At 46.4% G+C, this 21,020-nt stretch overlaps 1 protein-coding gene across 3 annotated transcripts in view; it reads right to left on the reverse strand.

Moving 5' to 3' along the window:
- Positions 1–21,020, reverse strand: part of LOC147122626 (dihydropyrimidinase-related protein 1-like) — a 64,044-nt gene that overhangs the window by 12,850 nt on the left and 30,174 nt on the right. For all 3 annotated transcript variants that reach the window (XM_086007945.1, XM_086007962.1, XM_086007955.1), the window contains exons 3-7: positions 11,984–12,168; positions 8,872–9,036; positions 4,887–4,948; positions 4,182–4,262; positions 2,697–2,765 (exon numbers count right to left, since the gene is read on the reverse strand). In XM_086007945.1, the coding sequence (XP_085864071.1) occupies positions 2,697–2,765; positions 4,182–4,262; positions 4,887–4,948; positions 8,872–9,036; positions 11,984–12,168 (562 nt within the window). The remainder of the gene's footprint in view (positions 1–2,696; positions 2,766–4,181; positions 4,263–4,886; positions 4,949–8,871; positions 9,037–11,983; positions 12,169–21,020) is intronic.

Raw genomic sequence — 21,020 nt, forward strand, 5'->3', positions numbered from 1 at the left:
CTCATTCCTATTTTGTGCCTAGATTTTCTGGTCTGTCTTGTTTGAAATTTGTTATCTGGTAGTTTGGAAAGGGCTGTTTCTTTAAGCACTCTTGCCTCATTGCTGGATAAATCCTAAATCAGAACACCAGGATTTAGAAGTAGATCAGCAACCGGTGCTCTATGCCAATTAATGGATCTAAAGTTTAAATGTAGTCATTGAGGCATAATAGTGTGCACCTACATACCCAAGAGACAAACGATTGGACACCCTGGATATGAAACAATACCCAGACATTGTAGTTTCCAATTACAGGCCAGGCACCTGAGACCTGTCAGCTTTAGACATACAACAGAGCATCAAGTTATAACCAACATGCATGTAGAAGCCTGGTGTCAAGTTCATTCACAGCATAAAGCTGTGTAACCACGCAGTATATCTAATGTTTACTGATGTGCGCCAGTCTGTTTTCTGTGGTTTTATCACAGCCGTAATTATTATGGTCAATTAAAATGAAGAAGCCCAATGTTTTGGTGGTGGACTGTCTGCTGTGATATTGAGCTGTACAGATCGGGGGGTCCAGATTCAATGTCTGGGTCTGTGCTAAGTTAGTAGATCCCAGCTGGGGCCGTGGCAAGGTCACAACCATTAGTGCCAATTATCCCAGGGCTAAGGAGGGGAAAAGACAATCAGCCGGAATTCCCATGTATGATCGCTATCCAGTGACTCCTACTGGAAAGTGTGAGTGGGCATTAGGCAAATATGGGAATCAGGCTCAGCTGTGATCGAATAGCCTGCCGTGATCGAATAGCCTGCCAACACTCACTTTCCAGGGTCAGAAATAACAAATGCCTAACTGGTACCAGAGGTCTGCTGGCACCCATGGAACGACAGCCCAGAATAAGTCCCTGCTTTGATAAAAGAAAAAGAGAGCAAAACAAAAAATGTGGTTCATTTCATATAATTTTTCATATCTCTTATTTTGTCTCTTTTTTCTCCCAAATTTCTCCCCTTCCCTTTCCTCAACTCAATTGACTCTTTGCATGAGACTCATCCGGTAGCAATGTTTCCAGTGTCAACTCAGACAGCGAGCACTTGCAGGGGCATCACACCTGAGCCCAACCCTGCCCTCGCCCCAACTTCCACACATATACTTCCAGCGGCAATCAGAAGCAGGAACTATGGCCGATTCCCCCAGTCCTCATCCAGGGGTGCTGTGCCCAATTATAGCATCCCTCTTGACTCCCTGGCTTGACATTAGCCAAGTCACATACTTCCACACGATTTGATATTTGCTCCTAGCTTCAGAATCTTCAATATTGTGGGGACGATTGTGCAATCTCTAAGCCATCTGTGTTTCAAGCTTTAGTCCCAAATAAATTGCTCAAAGGAAAAATGAGTCTCTACATTTCAGAAAATTATTTAATTGCAGTTAAAAGCAAACAGGAAATTGTACACCAGAAGCTCTTACCAAATATTTCAGTGTGATTTCTAGCTAAATTAATCTGATTGGTGATTGATTTAAATTTGTCCCAAAGTATCATAGAATCATAGAATGGTTACAACACGGGAAAAGGCCATTTGGCCCGTCGAGCCCGTGCCAGCTCTCTGCAAGAGCACTTCAGCTTGTCCCACTCCCCCGCCCTTTCCCCATAGCCCTGCAAATTTCTTTCCTTCAGGTACCTATCCAACTCCCTTTTGAAAGCCATGATTGACTCTGCCTCTACCACCCTTTCAGGCATTGCATTCCAGATCCTAATGACTCACTGCATAAAAAAGTTTTTTTTGTGTCGCTGTTGGTTCTTCTGCCAATCACCTTAAATCTGTGTCCTCTGGTTCTCAACCTTTCTGCCAATAGGAACAGTTTCTCTCTATCTACTCTGTCCAGAGCCCCTCATGATTTTGAACACCTCTATCAAATCTCCTCTCAATCTTCTCTGCTCTAAGGAAAACAACCCCAGCTTCTCCAGTCTATCCACGTAACTGAAGTCCCTCATCCTGAGAACCTGAGTTGATTTCTCTCCTCCACAGCCCAGGGGCGATAATGTTAATTGTAACATCCTTACAGGTGACCCAGTTAATTCAGCACAGACCAAGAATCAACCCTCAGACCTTCCCTGGTCTGTGGGGCTCTGCACCACATTGGATGGTACATCCACCCACTGACTTGTGATGCATGACTATAATTTTACACTATGGGCAGTGCTCATCTATATATTAAACAGAAATGATAACTGGCGGCTCACTTAAAAACACAAATGCACCAAATATGGATGCATATTCCATACCCTACCTAATGATGGCTATATGGACCTGCAATTAATGCTCCTCAAAGATTCACATTCTCCTCCCAAATCATCTATTTCTCCACATCCTACATAATGGCGAATTGTGCCTTTTATTTCAGATGATTACTCCTAACTATCTCGCAGATTGAAGCTGCTCAGTGACTGTCTTAATAACCAGCTACTTTTATTCCAAAGTTATCCAAGTAGGACCAAAAGCATTCCATTACATTAGCATTTGCCTCGTTTCGAGCCTCCTGGTCAATCACGACTAGTAGCTGTGATGAAGGAGAGTGCACCCTCTCTGCTGCAGGAGATTACGTGGCGATGAGCAGCATGCAAGAGAATAGAGTGAGGAGAGCTCCTCTATCCTCGGTCTGTGCCTGTACATGTGCATGTATGTGTAGAAGGCAGAGAAAATGAAGGCTTTACCTCTTCAGGCCTGCTCAATGCATGACCTTCAGGTCCTGTAATTCCCATTTCCAAGATACGCTTTTGCTCCTAAAATAAAAAGACATTTATTACATTATTTAGCTCGTTAAAAAGTCAACTTTTTGAAGGAGCCATTCAGCTGAAACTAAAAACTATTATTCCTAATTAAAATGCCCCAAGTGTGTAGTTATGTTGTATCTTCCCTCCTTCAGATTGGGATTGTTGTGTGACACTGTGTGGCTTAAAAAAAGAACAGCTAAAAATCCATTCCCCTTATAGTGATGATGATGCACCAAGGGTTTCAAATGGGCATATTCAACTTTAGGGAACTTACTGCTCTTTGAAGTAGTTTGAATATGTGCATCGACAATGTATGAAAGCTGTAACTAGTCTGAATTGCCATTGTGGTGGGGATATGAATGATTGTAGTTAAATCCTGATTGTTGAATGCTGAAGAAGCTGAACACAAAGGACACATTAACTGTGCACATTCTGTTGTGCCCCTACCTCCAAAACCTTTTGGACAGAAGGCTTGGAAAAGAAAGAAAGAAAACAAGCAAGAAAGGAGGGCTTGGAGGCTAGATCATCTACAATTGGCGTCTCAATTCCCTGCTAACATAGCCCTACACATACTCAACTTGTTACCAGGAAGGCAGTGGTCTTCTATGTCATGCCTGCTGCCATGATTTTCACTGCTAGGTGTAGAGATGTAGATGGCACAACCCAACTCATCCCATAATTAAGGTGCCATCAAAATACTTGTGGAATCTGTCAGCCTAGGCATATTAAGCCCCAGTTTTGCGGGTCCAGCAAAACTGAGGCTGTGCTCACCCACACTGGGGAGGGCTGGCCTCACTGGGTGGCAAACCCCTTCCCTTCAGCTGAATAGGTTCCCCGCACATGGAAAACACATGTTTGGCCCAGTTGGGCCATATCATCGGAAGTGGCACGCTTGCTGAGACCAGGCATCCAAGGCCGTGAAACAGGAGCATTAGACTCATCCAGGGGTCCCGGCAGGATTGTGACCTAGATCCGGAAGAAGCAGTGGAAAGTTTTTCCATATAAATTATTGAAGTGTTGCCCCCTTATAAAGGAGGCTGCTGGGGCCACTTCAAAGTTCTTTCAGAGACCGCAGCCGGCACTATCTCCCCCTGGACTGGCAACTTGTTCTGCAATTTGTGGCCTAGATATGCCCCTTGTGGAGCAGACCTCCACCACTGGCATTTATATAAAAGGGACATCCCCCAACCCAGTGAGCTTTGGCAATTACACTGGTGTGCGCCTACCCCATCCCCTCCTCGCTTGTGGATTTTGCACCCTGAGAATTTTTGCTGCTGATATTTTAGGGACAGCCAGTGGATTGGTAATAGAGCTAGTAATTAATGATGGCTGCGGAGGTCATCTGTCTGTCCCACCAGACCGCTAGGGGGACAAAGTCAAGCGGGCCTGGTGCCATCCAAGCTAATTCAAAAAACAGCCACTCACCTCTGCAATCAAGTCGCCATTTTCTGCATGGAGTAGGATTACAGCACCAAGATCCTTTAGGAAAGTAAAAGCTTCATAAAGCTGTAAACACCAAAAGAATACAAATGAAGGACAGTGCATTAATCAACTGCAGCGGTGTCATAGTGTTAATACTATCTTTTTACTCAAGCTATTGGCAAAAAAGGGAGAGAAAGCAATAGCAAAATTTGACACTAGCTGGTAAGCGAAGAGGTAAAGCAGAAGCTTGAAGGGTAGTGTGGGCAATATGGATATTCGGATTTAGCCTTATGAGCGATTCTAGGACGTGTACGGGAATACCGAACCTGGAAGGGGGAGTAAAAGTATAATTTTGCCAAGTACAGGAGCATTGGTAGGTCTACCCTATAGCCACAAAACTTCGACCCATCAGTCTAGACTGTCTTCAAATCCAATTCCCAGAAACTAAAACACAGCACTCTAACTTCATGCACTACCCGCCTCCCGTTCAATGAGGCTTTAATCCACAAACCCATTTACAAGCTCTGGTAAGTTCTCATGAGATAACTGTACACCCAATATGCTGCCCAATGTTGCCTCGAACTGCCCAACGTTGCCTCGAACTGCCCGTTTCCCCTCAGGATCCCAATGGAACATAGATATGCGATCTCATTGGGATACCGTGGATTAAATAAATCTTCAAATAAAGAAGCACATCATCTACTTTACCTCACTGTCTGTCATTTGGAACATGTCCTTGTATGCCATGTAGACTTGAAAAGAATTGATACCTGTTTTTCAGAAAAAGAAAATATATTTACAACCAGACTACATCAACAAACTATTTAACCGACCAGAGTTCCAACTTGTGACATTTTTATTGTAAAAATAGTTTGATACATTTAAATAACATTACCCTAAAGTTAAACAACATCATTTTAAAATAAAATTAGAGATTTTAGGAGTAAATATCCAAATTTGCACTGCCGGGCCAGTGCTTCGCCTGCTGAGAGCACATAACAGGAATGGCGGCCGAGACGGTCCGGTGCTGAGCGCGCTCTCCCTGCTTCGGGCGGCCTGCTCTCGCCGCTCGTTCCCGCAACCGGAGCGAAGTGTTCAGCGAGTCGGGCAGAGGCAGCGCAGCAAGCAGCAGCAGCAGCCACGACGACCCACTGGAGCACATCGGCCGGCAGCTCCTCGGCGGGAAGGCATTCCGACTGGGAGGAGGGGAGCCGAGCATGGCGGCCAGAGGCCGAACCGTGAGAGGGAGAAGCAGGCCCCGGGCCGTCAGACCGTGGAGCCGGCGACGGTGAGGAGGAGGCCGCGGCGACCGGAGCATTCACATCCCGACGATGTGTTCGGCGAGTCGGGCAGAGGCAGCGCAGCGCAACAAGTAGCAGCCACGACGACCCGCTGCAGCACGTCGGCGGCAGCTCCATGGCGGGAAGCTCGCAGTCCGACTGGGAGGAGGGGAGCCGGGCATGGCAGCCAGAGGTCGGATCATGAGCGGGAAAGCAGACCACCACTTGGAGCCGGTAACAGTGAGGAGGAGGCCGCGGTGACGAGGAGGACGGAGCGGCTGAGGGACATCGTGCTCCCACTGCCACTGGAAGCCATTGTATTGACTTTCTGAACGCGGCGCTGTAAGAATAGCTGACGCGTCCCTACGGGGAGTAAGCACTCCATTGTAATTGTACTGGTACTGGTTACATATGGCAAATAAAATTGAATTGAGGTCAGCTCACCCACAGCTGGATTGAAAATTCGACAGGGCCTACTGCCCTCCACACCCACATTTCCAATATTCATTCCCCAGTGGGGAACGTCCATGTGGGAGAATGAATTTGTAAGATTTGCCCTTTTTATCTGAACCTAACTAATTACTATGAAGTAATTCCAATAAAAATATTTTCTTAGATTTTCTCCCCTCCGCCCCTCAAGGTGCCGACTCATGTTTCCCCAGAAGCTGGCAGGCTTCCAGTGCCCCACCCAAGCGACCATTCTTCATGTGTGCGTTTTGACAGTAAATGTCGACAACCGGTTGATCATGGCGAGCGTCAGTGGAACCAATCCTTCCCCTATCTGTGCTCACACAGATGCACTTTCCAGTTGGTGGCTGGATGGTGATCAGGAGTGGGAACCTGCATGATCTTTCCTCTCCCTATTCTAGGACAATAGAGGTACCAGAGTTGCGATTAGATAACTTAACATGCCATAATTTGATCTGTGTGGCTTAGCACTGCAACCTGCAGTATTAATAGGTCTTATAAGATGTTTAGCTAAACTGACTACAAGTAAATATACTTGTCTAACATAACACTTTTATTCAGCCCTTTCAATTTTAAATTAATCGAAATTATGAAAATACAAGTGGGAGAGTCAGAAACTAGACTGGAAGGATCTGAGCAGGGAGTGGTGAGATAGGCGAGTGGGGTTGTATTCCCCAGAATTCAGACAGTTAAGGGGTGATTTGATCAAACTTTTCAAGACATTAAAGGGGAACTGATAGGGTAGATAGAGAGAAACTATTTCTGCAGGTTGGGGTGTCTAGGACTAGGGGACATGGTCTAAAAGTTAGAGCCAGGCCTTTCAGGAGTGAAGTTAGGAAACAGTTCTACACACAAAGGGTGGTAGAAGTTTGGAACTCTCTTCCACAAACGGCAGATGATGGTGGGTCAATTGTTAACATAAATCAGAGATTGATAGATTTTTGTTAACCAAAGGTATTAAGGGATATGGGGCAAAGGCGGGTATATGGAGTTAGGTCACAGACCAGCCATGATCTCATTGAATGGTGAAACAGGCTTGAGGGGCTAAACGACCTATTCCTGTTCCTATGATCCTATGAGTGTGTAGTTGGGTGGTAATGACAGTTTAAGGACTTGAGAGATAAAGACAGTAGTTTTTTTTTTTAAAGAAGAAGCTAATAACAGCAGTTATTAATTCATAAAGTTATAAATGAGGGTCCGGAGCAGGTTGGAGAAGCAGTTTGTACCATATAAAAGGAATTTGTTATCCTTGCCCCCCAGGATGATCACAGCACAACAGAAGAACTTGGCCACAATGAAGAAGTGGTAGAACTACTTGAGGTGGTCAAGCCAGATCTGCGGTGGGCAGTGTTATGTCTGATAAATACTCCAGTAGGTGTGGTAATGTAATGGCTGCTTTTATTTCAGACACTACAATATTCTCTCTGGATATAGTATTAACCCTGGAGTTTAATTGCTGCAGTATGATTGCTTCCATCAGGGATCCTTTAGTATTCAATTACCAATATGCAAGTACAATACACATCAGACAGCCAGGCTGGTTTTACATAGTGATTTTACAGAGTGATCTCCTGGACTAGTTTCAATCACCTAGATGGGTCGGAGAGGAATTTTCCAGATTTTTTTCCCCAAATTGGCCTGGGTTATTAGCTGGTCTTTTGCCTCTCTCAGGTGATCACATGGTTTCGGGTGGGGTGAAGTGTATATATTGTGATACACAAGGTATTGCAATTGTGTGGGGCTGGCTGGACCAGAGGGTCTTTACCTGTCCATCATTGTTCGTATGTGTGATTTAGTCTATATCCCATGGGCTTGAGTTCATGGAGGCGTTTCCTGTACCAAGAGAACAATGGGAATGGGAGACCATCTGGGGTATGATGAGGACGAGAGTGTTGACAGTTGTGGAGCAGATCATGGAGGGATTAATATTGCTGTGGGTAGCGTGCCAGAGGAAAGGGACTTAGAGATCCCACTTGTGAGGGAGCTAGGGTGAGTTTTTTTCCAAAAAATTGAAGAAGTCAGAGGTGGGCAGGGTGATGTGTAAGGGGAAAGAGGTGAGGAAATAATTAGAAATGGCCTTAATGGTGATTGAGACGTGCAACATCAAAAGGTAGCTCTTTGTGAGAGTCAGGGAGTTTAAATGGAAATAGCTTGAGGGAGGCAGGAAGGGCAGAGAAATCGGAGGAGTTGAGGCAAGGTGAGCGACAGGCAAAAGACGGTTAGGATGAGGAATCACAGTGCAAAATCTAAATGAAGACAGAAGGGAGGAGATATTTAGAAACAGGAGTAGGCCATTCAGCCCCTTGGGCCAGTTCCACCATTCAATTAGACCATGGCTGATCTACACCTCAACTCGACCTTCCCGCCTTTGCTCCATATCCCTTGATATCTTACCTAACAAAAATCTATCTATCTTCATCTTGAAAGCTCCAATTGTATGAGCATCCACAGCCTTTTGGGGGAGCGTTCCAAATTTCTACTACCCTTTGTGTGAAAGTAATTGTATTGGGAAATAAAACAGGTAATCAGATAGTACAAAAAAAATCACTTTTTCTTTCTTACTTCAATGATTCTGCTGTGAAGGATAGCCAATGAGACATTCCAAAAGAAAACAGCATCATGAGAGTTTAATACTTACAACTCAGCAAACATACAAGAATTAAAGACAGTAAGCTGTAACTTACTGACATAATGTCTGCCAGCACACCGCCATAACACCCTTCTCCCACAGCACCCACCTTCCCTAACTCACTACCTGGGCCTACAGCTCTGTGCAAACCTTGGCTCTTCTCCGTCACTCACTCCCTGCCTTGCCTATTCCCACCCAGTCCCAAGTCTCATCTTGCCAGTCATTGCCTATCTCGTCTCAGCCAGTCAGTCCCACTTCTCGACTCACAAGCAATTCCTTGGCAGTTACATTCATTATTTTTCTGAAGTGTAATGACCTTTCTCTTGTACCAAGATCTCCAACTCTTCTTTGATTCCTTCATTCCACTGAGGAATATCCACGTGCAGGGAGTAGTCGCAGCAGGATCGGTTGTCAGCTGCTTCGTGCCATTTTTCAAAGGCGGTCAGCAAAGTAGCATTCTTCTCTGGTACAACGTGATCAACTACAAACAAAATATTCACATATAGTCAAGAGATTAAGAAATTCAGTGCCATAAGGCAGTGGAAGTCTACTAATTATTGGACACAATTTGATTACCAAGGCTGGCTTCTAACCTTAGGAATATGTGGATATTGATATCAATGTGCCATTCCTCACATTGCTTCTGGTTAAATAGAAATTACCTAATTTTACTTATTTTAGAGTGTTTTCACAACTGAAAAATCAATTCCAAGGAGGCGTTGAAGGAGAAATAGTCTTGCATGGAAAGAATTGTGTTCTGGAGGTATGGGAAATTATCTGAAGAGTGTGAAAGGGTTATTACATGGAAATATGAAGATTAGAAATATATTTCCATTATAATTTTGAATAGCTCACAAATCACTATATAAAGGATATTGAAAATGGAAAATAGCCCTAGAAGCATCTTTCAGAACAATTTCCAACACCTGTGCAGCCAAACGATGGTTTGCCATACTTTAGTAATTGAGCCAACAACTACTTGCATTTAGATAGCACCTTTAATGTGGTAAAATGTTCCGAGTCACTTCATAGGAGCACAATCAGACAACAAAAATTGGCACCGAGCCAAAGAAAACGACATTAGGACAGGTGACCTAAAGCTTTGTCAAAGAGGCAGGAGCATCGTAAAAGGAGGAAAGAGGGGTTTAGGGAGGGAGTTTCAGAGCTTACAGCTGAAGGCACGGCCACCAATGGTGGAGTGAAGGAAGTGGGGAATACACAAGAGGACAGAATTGGAGGAACGCCGAGCTTTGGGAGGGCTGGAGAAGGTTACAGAAATAGGCTTACATTTATGGAGGGACGGAAGATCATCACAATACCAGAGACATCGCCAATGTTTGAAAAAAAGACTTGCATTCATATAGCGCCTTTTACGACCACCGGACGTCTCAAAGTGCTTTTCAGCCAATGAAGTACTTTTGAAGTGTAGTCACTGTTGTAATGTAGGAAACGCGGCAGCCAATTTGCACACAGCAAGCTCCCACAAACAGCAATGAGATAATGACCAGATAATCTGTTTTTTTGTTATGTTGATTGAGGGATAAATATTGGCCAGGACACCAGGGTTAACTCCCCTGCTCATCTTCAAAATAGTGTCATGGGATCTTTTACATCCATCTGAGAAAGCAGACGGGGCCTCAGTTTAACATCTCATCCGAAAGACGGCACCTCCGACAGTGCAGCACTCCCTCAGTACTGCACTGGAGTGTCAGCCTAGATTTTTGTGCTCAAGTCTCTGGAGTGGGACTTGAACCCACGACCTTCTGATGCAGAGGCGAGAGTGCTACCCACTGAGCCACGGCTGGCACTGTGACAACATAGAGGCACACATTTTAATTTAGAAACATTGATCTTTTCTGGCTCTGTGATTTTCAAAGAGTAGAAATGGCGTAATCAGTCTTGCAGAATTGGAGAGTAAGTCTGCAGACGGGGCGGGGCGGGGGGGCAAGCGGAGGGAGTGTTTGGGGCAGAACTCAAATCCGTTGAATTTACACCCCTCTATGTCTTACCACCAGAAAATTGTGCTTCTTAGGCCGAGTGCTTCTTCTGTCTGTTGTGAAAAAATTCTGGAGGCGTTCCCAGCAACGTTCTTGGACTAACCTGGGAATTCCACCCAAAGTGCCTGGATAAGCCCAGCAGGACATGGGTTTACCAAGAGCAGGTGGCGATTCCATTGTGGGCCGAGTGAAGGGCCCAATATTGCATGAAACAATGGCAATCAACCCCAGAGTGTTGAATTACCATTACTAAATCGGCCATCTGTTCCCTTGGTAAAGCAAAAGGTCAAGTTCTGGTTAAGACTTCAGTTGTCCTTAAATTTTTTTTTTTTTAAATTGCTGCAGAAAATGCTAAAATTATAATAGATTACAAGGTCACCCCATCAAAGCTGCAGCACTTCCTCCAAGAGACTACCTCTGCCTAGATCAACTCGCCCAGGCAAACATGCCTGCATTACTAAGGCAACTGGGAAGGTGGAAATGACGAACAATGTCATTATTGCGTTATTTGTCTAGCTTGGTATGGTATGGGGTGGGCGGGCATTTCTTTGGCCTGTCCCACACTTCCAATGGGCAGCTCTGGATGTCAGGGACAAATAGGCATTCACTGCATCCAGCAATGATATGGCAATGTCAGAAAATACGTCATATTCCGTCATTTGCTTAGCAGTTCAGTGCGCCCAACTATATATCGGCATACATACCGGCAAAACTCCTGGTAAAATCTAGGCTTTGGTATGGACAGTGCCCTTGCAGTGACACGATAGGCACAGCCTATCTTCAGAGTACAGAATTCTGAAATCCATTCATTATTACATCACACTTCTACAGTACGAAAACAAGAGAGTACTGACAAACAACAATATAGTATATTTGTGTTATAATATGTAGGGCTCTGCGACAATTCTGATTGAATCATTTTTTTCTCCTTAATTTAACTTTGAAGAAAAATCCAGCGATGTGGAAAATACAGGAATAAAATAGTGGCAATGAGCCAAAAAGAGCGAGAGCAGAGAGTGAAACAAATGAAAAGCAAGGCACTGGTGCACTATTAGCTTTGAATGACAGGGGAAAAAAACTGATAGTGTTTCACTTGAATTAACTCCAACGAATGTCAGAATTGCAAAAATGGCACCTTACTCCAGCTACAGCATAATAATTCATCTTGCAATCTGTTCATAATTTGCTGGTAAATCTGCTATGGTTATTTCTCACAATTTTGATTCGAAGCAATATAATTGAGTCTAGCAGCAAATATACTGTACATTACTGCAAGAGCCTTTTCCATCACAACTAATTTGTCTGTCAGATGATGTTAGTACACACCAGTACTTTACTGAACAGAGGGTTCTCATTTCAGTATCATGCATTAACAAGCTGATGCTCTGCTGGAGAGGGGGAAGAGGGTGTTGAGAAAGGTACATTTCTTACTTATCATTGTGGTTCCTCCTGCCAGGGCTGCCTTTGTCCCTTGAAAGAAGTCGTCTACACTAGTGGTGTTCATGTGGGGTTTCAGCAAATAGGTGTTCGCATCGATTCCTCCCGGGATAACCAACCTGCCATTTGCCTCGATGGTTTTCACACCAGTGGGGACATTTAGATTGTCCCCTATTTGTCTGCGAGATAAAAAAGGATCGCAAATTATATGGTATCCTAACACAAAACAGAATTCCTTTCAAAGATAATCTTCAATAAATAATGCACTGTTGACAAAGGATACAGGTTTTGATTTAAAGAAAGGTGCAAGTGTTAGTTTTGGTTGAAATCGTGTTTGTATGAAATTCTTTTGCCAGCCCAACTTGCAATGCAAAATTGGGATGCAGTGCCAGGGGCTGTGGTTATCAAGCAGGCAGACATCATCAGGTGCTGGAGAACGCTGAAACAGCAGACAAGAGCGCAAAAAAACTCCCCTAATATCAGGCCAAGTCCAGCAAAGGGCAGGTGCGACATGAATGGCAGCCGCATTGGGAACCAGGACAAAGGTCAGACAGAGCCAGTGGAGTGATAGGCGGGCACACAGGAGCTCAGTGTTCTGCAAATAAAATAATGAAAAACATTAAAGTGCAACAATGAACTGCACGAGCCTTATATCTTAATATTAAAAGTATTATTTTAAACGAAGCTGTTTGTCAAGGATGCGGCCTACAAGCCTCACAGGAGGCAGAGGTAAAAAAAAACAATTTAATGTTTATGGGAGAAGGGAGCCATGAGGCTGAAAGGGGTTAATCAGGGATAAAAATTAAAGTTTAAAAATATTGTAAAGTTAAAATTTAAAACAAAATCTTACCCAAGACAAAAACCAAGATGATGGATGGAGCGGTAATCTTAAAATTCTCAGAGTGGGACTGTAAAGATGTTCATAAACTGGGCACACAGCCACCCGGTGGTCAGATTGTGTAATTACAGTGTGACTTGTTTACATAGGTGAGGAACATTATAAAAGTGGACACAGAAATTTATAATAGGAAAGAGTTGACATTAAAAATGTCACAACAGTACGCCGAGAGGCATGGCTGGAAGTGCGATCAGAACTAAGATTTTTAATTTTATAGATATAAATAAAATACTTTCTCTGGACCTGCACCAAAATACAGTGATTCCTAATTAGTTATGTTTTCACATTTTTAAGTGCGTTTCATTTTCTGCCCTCTATTTTACATCTCTCCAAGCCACATCTCATTTCTCTATCAAATCAGAGATCCTACCTCTGACCAGCTCTTCATGTAACATTGGTACAGTATGATGTTAAACACTGTGCGAGCAGTGAGCACTCTAGTATACTACTTGTCTTGCACTGCTCCCTGCCCAGACAAAGTAACGTTCTGTATATTTGTACTTAAATACATGTGCTGAACTCTGCTCACTGGTCTCTAATTGCTGGTAACATTTCTAATGTTAGAAAACAGCCAATGCGATGGTTTGACCCTTTCTAAAATTAGAAACTTAAGGGTGGCCAACTGAACCATGTGGGCTTTTTTTTGAAGTGTAAAAAGTGGGCTTCATACATAGATCAGGAGAAGGAGAAGCCAGTGCAAACAGAAAGGAGTGTAAATCTCCCTTCTCCAATTGGTCTCACTCCTGATGCAATTATACTGAACATTACGCAACACTGCAGAGACCGCTTCATAGCAACACAAGATGTGGAAAAACCGCTTCCAGTTTTCTCTCCCTCTGAGGGAGCACATGGTCTTCAGTTGGCATCATCCCTTGATGTCACAACCAAGATGTGAGGAGTTATATATTGACCTTTGGTGGTCCCTTTTTTACCTTAAATGTCTGGGTGGTAATCTGGCGCAATGGTATCAATGGGATGGCAATCAGGTGGGTTCTACAATGGGGAAGCCATCCACTTCCACTAGATTACCACCTAGGTAGTGAAAGTGAAAACTGCGCCCGCCCCCTCCACACACCGTGTCCTACTAATCAAAGGCACTAGGTACCTGAACCTGAATAAAACACTTCTACTCCTTGTGTAACTACACAGCACAAGTAAACTTATTTTAAATAGTTCAAATTCAGACAATTTCTTAGAAAGAGGATCTAGGAACATAGGAACAGGAGTAGGCCATTTAACCCCTCGAGCCTGTTCCACCATTCAATGAGACCATGGCTGATCTGTGACCTAACTCCATATACCTGCCTTTGCCCCATATTCCTTAATACCTTTGGCTAACAAAAACCTATCAATCTCAGATTTTAAATTAACAATTGACTAACAATCAATTCCCGTTTAGGGAAGAGTTCCAAACTTCTACCACCCTTTGTGTGTAGAAGTGCTACATAACTTCACTCCTGAAAGGCCTGGCTCTAACTTTTAGACTGACCCTCAGTCCTAGGCTCCCCAACCAGCAGAAATAGGGCAGGATTTTCATCGGGCCGTGGAGGCGGGATTGGAGGCGTGTGGGGGGTTAAAATCCCGAAATCGGGGGGGGCACGAACCCATCCCGCTCCCAACCCGCCTCCATGCCAGTTTCAAAGGAGGCGTGTACCTGACCCGCACTGGGACCCGCCTCCCCGAGGCAGGAAGGGGATTAACAAGTAGTTAACAGGCAGTTTTTAGCCTAATCTCTATTTTCATTGGTGAAATGTGGGATTCCCGACGGCTCCAAACCATGCCAAGTTAGCGAGGCGGGCTGTCGGGATGAAGGGTTTGGAGGGGTCGAGATATCCGGTGTTCAGGTGAGTGATGGGTGCATGAGTGAAGATGTAAGTGTGTTTGGTGTGTGTAAAGTGTTTAAAGAAGTTTTACTTACATGTACTTACCTTTAAAGCCTTCCTTCCTTCCTTCAGGTCTCGGGAGTCCCTCATCTCACCGGCACAGAAAGCAGAATGGCCGCGATCTGTCAAAAATTGCAGCATTCAGCTTTCTGTTCCGGGGAGATCTCTAAATCATCCTGAGAGGAAGGAATTAACCTGGAGTACAGATTGTCAGTGTTTGACAGCTTCAAACAGCTGTCAAACGCTGATATTTCATCTGTCAAAAGGTCTTGACAGATGAAATATCAATCTGTGACATCACCTGTTGCCGGGTGGCCCTTAATTGGCCTGCTGAGCCCACTGGGCAGGCTCAACAAGGTCAATCAAGTCAAAATCGCATGGGTTGGCTAGAACTCGATGGAGGCGGGACTACAACCCCGAAAGTTGTAGTCCCGCCTCCTCAATGAAAATCCAGCCCATAGTTTCTACCCTATCAGTTTCCCTCAATATCTTGAAACCTTCTGTGGGCTGTACTGAGGTAAATGATCTCAGCCAGGAGAGAAATTATGGCACAATATTTGGCTCCAGTGTCCCTGCTCCAAGGAAAAGTTAAAAATAAAACTCAACCAAAGATGCAGGTTCTGATTACTATCCAGACCCGGATGCTAGAAGTGCTCGTGCCTGGACCTTAGGTGAGGAAAGGATCAGACTCAACTCTGATGCCCTCTGAATAACCTGCTGACCATGTCTGGGCTCCTGCGTGAAGACTGGCCACTTGGGGGAAGGAACCAGAGTGCCCCTGTCACTGTACCCCAGTGAGAGTCAGTACCTTCAGGAGAAAAACTAAAAGAAAGAATGTAGTGCGGTCTTCACAAAGTAAAAGGTCATTACTCATGAGATGCCATGAATGGCATTTAACAGTTCACACACAGACACACATGTGCCGGTATTTTTATGAATTTACTGAGTTGCTTATCATTGACTCATATGTTTCATAGCCTTGAAACATCTTTCATATTAATTCAAAACCTTTATAATTTAGTTGATTTTTCAGAAGGTTCAGATGGGCTGAAGTAGTGGATTATTAGTGAATTTTAGAGGTTTGCAGCAGACATCAAGGACTATCTGTACTTGACCCAAAGGAATAGCCATAGCTTATCCTAACAATGTAACATAGTCCATTTTCCTGTTGTAAGACTTGAAAAATCAGACCAAAATGATGCCAGGCTAAAAAAGAAAACTTACTTGCTAACTGCACTACGGATTTTCATTCTACAGCAACGTCTCATGACAAAAAAAATTAGGTTATATTTTTCAGTAATGAAAAGCAATCTCAAATAAGCTTAGATCTAACCACAAACCCAATCCATTTAAACTCAAACAGCACGTGAAAGACTAGAAATTACTGTCGGCAAAATTAGCAGCCGAAAGCTTGACTAATTCATGTTTCCTCCATCACTGTCTTAACAGAGGGGTTAACCTGCTTAATTTTGCAAATAAGCATCAGAATTTAGATGCTGGTTCAAGCTTAGGTTTTGTGTGTGCACACAGGCCTGTAATGTATTTCCTATCCTTTGCTCATATCTACAATATTGCACATCTTCCACATAATTATTTAGATCCATATTTCTTAGCAATTTCATTTGGACAATACAAATACATCTGGACTCACTGCCATAAAATACCACAACATAAGAAATAGGAGCAGGAGTAGGCCATTCGGCCCTTTGAGCCTGCTCCGCCATTCAATATGATCATGGCTAATCTTCTACTTCAGCTCCTCCTTCCCGCTTTATCCCCATATCCCTTGGTTCCCTTAGTATCCAAGAATCTATCGATCTCTGTCTTGAATATACTCAACGACTGAGCCTCCACAGCCCTCTGAGGTAGAGAATTCCAAAGATTCAAAACCCTTCAAGTGAAGAAATTTCTCAACACATAGGCCTAGAAATTGGCCCGAGGCGCCCAAGCGGCACAAAGTTCGCTTGTGCGCTGGAATTTGCGCCGCGGTCGCCGCAAATTCAGTTGAAGTGCCCCTAGAGAGAGACGGGGCGCGGCTCGAGGCGCTCCGCGTCCCTCTTAGGGCGCTGAAAGTGAATTTCGCAGCGCTATGTGCCGCAGCACCACATGCTGCGGCACGGCACGCTGCGGAACTGCAAGCCTTCCTCCCACTGTTAAGGGGGAGGGGCCTGCAACAGCCACTGACTGCCTCTTTAGGCGCTAACAGGTGGCGCTACTCACCCAATTTTTCCCCCATAGAGTCATAGGCCTAGAAATTGGGTATAGCCCCGCTTGAGGCATTAGAACTGGCGCTGCGCAAAGTTTATAGCCAGACGCAACTTATCGCCGCCTGGCGCGATATTGGGTTGCATCGCCCCCAAAGGTGATTGAGGCGCGAATTCAGACATTGCACGGGACTCCTCAGGCGCTAAACTTCCGGCGCAACCCAATATCGGCGCGGACGGGCGCAGTGCAGGTGCTCTCAATTACCGATAACCACGAGACTTCCAGGCGCCGGCCGGCTCTTAAAGGGGTGGGTCAGTCAGCCTCAGCTTCCACACTCAGCGCCTTGTAGGCCTCAGAATCGGCGCAGGCCCTTTTCTGCCGCAAAAAACTTGGACCAGATGGAGAAGGTGAGGCAGAGAGCAGAGCGCTTCAGCAATGAGGCTCTGGAGCAATTGGTGGCTGCAGTGGAGCGCCGTCGAGATGTTCTGTACCCAGACAATGGCAGGAGGCCGAATCATAAGGACTACCGACGAGCTTGGAGGGATGTATGCCAGAGGGTCAACTCCAGCAACATGGTGACCAGGAGCCCTGTCCAATGCAGAAAGAAATTCAACGACCTCACTCGGGTCGTCAGGGTGAGTGTTGTTTCTGCATACTTCTGCATCCCTTCATTAGCACCTGTCTTTATGGCTACAGGGTGGTCTGTGCCCCATTGGTCATCTGCCAGCAAGCACCGATGGCCCTTACTGGGCACACACATCCACATTTGACTCAGGGCATCATGTAAGGGCTCTTGCACCATGGGGGGCATGAGATGCTCACTCAGGGCATCATGTAAGGGCTCTTGCACCAGGGGGGGCATGAGATGCTCACTCAGGGCATCATGTAAGGGCTCTTGCAACATGGGGGGCATGAGATGATCACTCAGGGCATCATGTAACATAACTTCTCCTCCTTTCCCCTGCAGTCCAAGCTGGCGAAGATTCGCAAAGACCAGCTTCGCACCGGTGGAGGACCTCCACAAGTGGTCACTCTCACGGATCTCGAGGAGAGAGTACACCAGATTCTTGGAGGACGTCTGAGTGGTCCTGTTACCACTGCAGCTGCCGACCCCATTGTCGACAGCAATGGTAAGATTCTCACCTTTTACAACTGTCTCCTTCCACTTGGTCCCCCCGCCAGCATGCTTTCTCACTGTGGAGCCATGTCATAGCCTTGCCGCAATCTGGCATCCCTTGCTGCCTGTGATGAAATATTCCATTCATCACAGCCTGTGACTGTGGTTGGTTTCAGGTTCCCCCTTACCATTGTATTGCCTGTGACTGTGGTTGGTTTCAGGTTTCTCCTCACCATTGTATTGTGTATTGGAATGTATGGAATGTGTTGTGTGTAGGGCTCCGCCCATACCTGGCCTCTATGTAAGCCAGCTCAGTCTGGCCTCACAGCCAGTACTGCAGACCTCCAGGGAAGATACCTCTCTCCACTGCGTGTTATCTTCTAAGTTAATAAAAGCCTTGTTTTGTTTCGCTAACATCGAGTATCGGGATTATTGAGGCACATCAATTTTATTAACTTATTTTTCAACACAATGGATCAACTCCTGAAACCCGAACGTTTGGATTTGGATCAGCATGCTCCGGATGCATCAGCACGCTTCGGACACTGGTTTATGTGTATGGAATTCTTCCTGGACAATTCCGCAGCCGTCAAAGACGCTACGGATGCTGCGAGTATGAAACTCGGAATTCTGCGGAATTGGGTAAGCCACCGGGTTTACCCCCTCATCCAAGACGCCGACACGTACCTGGCCGCCTGCGACATCTTAAAGGCGCATTACCAGCAGCCTACGAATGAGGTGTATGCTAGGCATCTGCTTGCCACTCGCGCACAGCGACCTGGGGAATCGGTGGAGGAGTTCCTAGGCACCCTGAAAATGCTTGGCAAAGACTGCAAGTGCCGAGATGTAAAAGCCGCAGTGTACACCGACGAGCTTGTTCGCGATGCCTTTATCACAGGCCTCAGCTCCACTTACATCCGGCAAAGACTGCTGGAAAAAACGGGATTGGACCTGAAACAGGCTGCGGACACCGCGCGATCCCTGGATGTGGCCCAGAGAAACTCAAGACGCCTACTCTTCAGCCCGCGCCGTCCACGCCGCCACGTGTGCACCAAGGGCGCCGCCATCTTGGAAGACATCTTCCCCACCCGGCAGCCCGACACCGTCGGGGCCCCGCTCTCCCCCCAGAAGCCCTACGACAGCCGCGACGCGTCAGGGACCCAACTGCTACTTCTGCGGGCAGCCAAAGCACACCAGAAACCTGTGCCCGGCGAAAGGCACCACCTGCTTTAAGTGCGGTAAGAAGGGGCACTTTGGGAAGGTGTGCAGAGGGAACCCCACTGGAAAACCAAAACCCGCCACCGCCGCGTGTGCGCCGTGGGAGCAGCCATCTTGGACGCCATCTTGCCCGACCTCGTGGGGTCCGCTATCTTGTGAGCAGACAGCGCAGACGCCATCTTGTCTCGATCAGGGCCCTACAGTGGCATCGGTCACAGTGGACCAGACCAGGCCCCACCCGCTATCCAAATCAATGGTGGACATCGAGGTAAACGGGTGCGGGGTTAAATGTTTAATTGACAGTGGAAGCACGGAGAGTTTTATCCACCCGGAACTGGCACGACAACTCTCCCTAAAGGTGGTCCCTACTCGGGGTACCATCTCTATGGCTGATAAAACCCAGACATCGACCATTCTGGGTTACTGCACGGTACAATTGTCCGTTAACGGGACTGTATACGATAATTTTAAAGTATTAATCATGAAGAATCTATGCGCGAGCGTGATCTTGGGCCTGGATTTCCAGTGCAACCACCAAAGCATCACGCTCAAGTACGGTGGGTCCCAGCCGCCCCTCACAGTGTGCGGCCTGGCTACCCTGAAGGTAAAGCCGCCTTCGCTATTCGCGAACCTTACCCCTAACTGCCGGCCAATAGCGACCAAAAGCAGGAGGTACAGCTGGGAGGACAGGCGGTTTATCGCGACCGAGGTAGACAGGCTCCTGAAAGAGCGCATTATTGAACGCAGCAATAGCCCGTGGCGCGCCCAAGTGGTAGTGGTAAGGGGTAGCGAGAAGAAACGGATGGTGATCGACTATAGCCAAACGATCAACAGGTACACCCAACTAGACGCCTACCCGCTACCCCGCATATCAAAAATGGTGAACCAAATCGCCCAATACCGGGTGTTCTCCACCATCGACCTCAAGTCAGCGTACCACCAGCTCCCTATCAAACCAGAGGACCGCCCGTACACCGCCTTCGAGGCGAACGGACGCCTCTACCAATTCCTCAGAGTCCCCTTTGGGGTGACGAATGGGGTCTCGGTCTTCCAGAGGGAGATGGATCGCATGGTCGATGACCACCACTTGCAGGCAACCTTCCCCTACCTCGACAACGTCACCATCTGCGGTCACAACCAGCAGGATCACGACTCGAACCTCGAGAGGTTCCTGAAAACCGCACAAAAACTCAACCTCACCTACAACGAGGACAAGTGCGTTTTCAACACCACGCGCCTCTGCATACTAGGCAGCGTCGTGGAGAATGGGGAAATCGGACCAGACCCCGACCGATTGCGCCCCCTACGGGAGCTGCCCCTGCCCAACGCTCCCAAAGCCCTGAAAAGGTGCCTGGGGTTATTTTCTTATTATTCCCAATGGGTCCCCAACTACTCCGACAAAGCCCGCCCCCTCTTGAAAGCATCCTCTTTTCCGCTCTCTGCTGAGGCCCACGCCGCCTTCAAAAGCATTAAGCAGGATATTGAGCGGGCCACGCTACAGGCAGTGGACGAGAACACTCCATTTCAAGTGGAAAGTGATGCGTCTGACTTTGCCTTGGCGGCCACCCTCAACCAGGCGGGGCGGCCCGTAGCTTTCTTCTCGAGGACCCTCCAAGGGCCCGAGATCAGACACTCCTCCGTGGAAAAGGAGGCCCAAGCCATCGTGGAGGCAGTGCGCCACTGGCGCCACTACCTAGCCGGCAAACGCTT

Source organism: Somniosus microcephalus, chromosome 2, assembly GCF_052327205.1.
Source record: "Somniosus microcephalus isolate GS21.2 chromosome 2, FLI_Smic_1.0, whole genome shotgun sequence".
In the NCBI taxonomy this organism is placed as follows: domain Eukaryota; kingdom Metazoa; phylum Chordata; class Chondrichthyes; order Squaliformes; family Somniosidae; genus Somniosus; species Somniosus microcephalus.